Source organism: Austrofundulus limnaeus, unplaced genomic scaffold (assembly GCF_001266775.1).
Source record: "Austrofundulus limnaeus strain Quisiro unplaced genomic scaffold, Austrofundulus_limnaeus-1.0 Scaffold688, whole genome shotgun sequence".
Lineage (NCBI taxonomy): Eukaryota > Metazoa > Chordata > Actinopteri > Cyprinodontiformes > Rivulidae > Austrofundulus > Austrofundulus limnaeus.
The window spans coordinates 140,838-142,764 of record NW_013953090.1 but is presented as its reverse complement, the minus strand read 5'-3'; the positions used below and the strand labels follow the sequence as shown (position 1 = coordinate 142,764).

Below are 1,927 nucleotides of genomic sequence, written 5' to 3'. Positions count from 1 at the left end.
ATTTTTTTGTTTTATAATGTCACCTCCACTGACCGTAAAGGTTCCCGAAAAGACCTCGAAAAAGGCCCATGGACCACCAGTTGATAATCCCAGAGTTAGCTTGTTTTGTGACTCCCGACACATTTTCATGCAAATTGTTGTTTGAGTTGGTGTTTTAAACCTTGTTTTTAGTTTTTTTTGAGTGTTTTCAGTTGTTTTGATTTATGTTATAATTTACTTTTCTTTTGAACATACTGAGTGTATAAAAAAGGGGCAGATATTATAAGATTTATTCTTCTTCTGCTGCCTTTCATTTTATTTGATTTTATTGTGACTGCATGTTTTTCTGTACTTTGATTATTTGTGTTACAAATGAAATGAATAAAGTGAAACATTTTATTCGTGAGACAAGGAGCACAAACGACTCTTTTGATGGTAAAGGTTGCAGAGGCCTGAACCAGAGCGTTCCCAGTCAAAACGCAGTGTGGATGCTGAAGGATTTGAAAACAGCAATTTAGCTGAATTAGCTAAAAACATAAAAAGAGATGCAATTAACAGAAAGCAGTTAAAATAATACTACAAAGCTTAAATTAAAGCCCGGTCACACGATGATATTTTAGACAACTAATGTTGTCCAACGTGCTGGCACACCCTGAAGAAAAGGAGTTAGCTGCTTTTTAGGACGTGATCATAGCGTGTTGCTACAGACTTRAACAGATATTAAACTATGAGTGAATTATCTCTATCCTAAACAYAACATGTACAARCTTATTATAACATGTTTGGGTTTGTGCAGCATGTGTGTGCGACATCAGTGGAAGTTCTGCAGAACCTCTGTGGAGCATGTCAGAAGCAGACACACAGCATGAAAAACTACAGCTCTGCTGGGTTCAGACATAGGAACAACTCACCTGTAACATACTAATGTGAACTGATGCATAAATTATCTGTAGCACAGTTTAACTTCCCTCACTTACCAGTGGCATAAGCTGAGAATTGTGAGCATGTCCAAAATTATTGTCCAAAGAACAGAAGAAAAGGTCAAAATGAAAGTTAAAAACCCAGAATACAGCTAAAATCAACAGAAGCCAAAGAAAGCTGAAATCAGCACAAAGAAGTAATACAAACACAGAACCAAAATAAAAGGTCAGAACAGAATTATGAACATGTTTAAAGGCTTTAAGCAGTTTGAAGACAGATTTATTGATAAGGAGAAAAAAATGGACAAAGAAGTTGATGAAGAACCAAAAGTACAGAAGAAATAAATCATCTCAGTGTGAATATTTGATAAGCATTCACACAATAAATTCAAATTCATACATATAGTACTTTATTGATCCCAAAGGGAAGTTAGAGTTTGGAACAACCCAGTGAAGACAGACGGTAAATACACCACATGGATTTAACCTCTATGTTCTGCAAAGTGTTGAGCATCTTTCTTTTCTATACTTTACAATCCATTTACAGCTCTTTTTATTCTCACACACTACCAAGTGATGACAGTGTGGGGTTCGATGCCTTGCCCAAAGACACTTCAGCGGAGGATCAAACCCCTGGTTCTGAAGCAGTGGCCCAAAGTCACAACTTCTCTATGATTTAGTCACTGTCAAAATAAAAGCACGGTTGTGTGCAGGAACACTAACAGTTAGCTTYATTTGTTGCTGAGGTGGAAGAAACATAAAGTCACACAGTTTAAAACAGAACATGAAGTGCAGATAATGGAGTCCACATCTTGGRCCAAGTCCTACAATAAATAATATTCAGTCTGACTAGGATTAAACACAAGCTGACGACAGACTTGTACTTACAGAGTGTTGCAGTATAGCGTGGGCCATTTCATGTCCAAGGACAATCATGAGCTGGTCAACATCTGCCACAGATTTCAACATCCCTGTAAACATGAACACTTCCCCGTTCTACACAAATAAAACAGTAAATATCTGAGTCA

The 1,927-nt window shown here is 36.9% G+C and overlaps 1 protein-coding gene across 1 annotated transcript in view; it reads right to left on the bottom strand.

The window, feature by feature from the left end:
* oma1 (OMA1 zinc metallopeptidase) overlaps positions 1 to 1,927 on the bottom strand; it is a gene marked incomplete at its 3' end in the record, with an annotated part of 17,740 nt that overhangs the window by 1,087 nt on the left and 14,726 nt on the right. Inside the window, 1 exon segment of the mRNA XM_014027832.1 lies at positions 1,788 to 1,895. Within this exon segment, the coding sequence (XP_013883286.1) occupies positions 1,788 to 1,895 (108 nt within the window).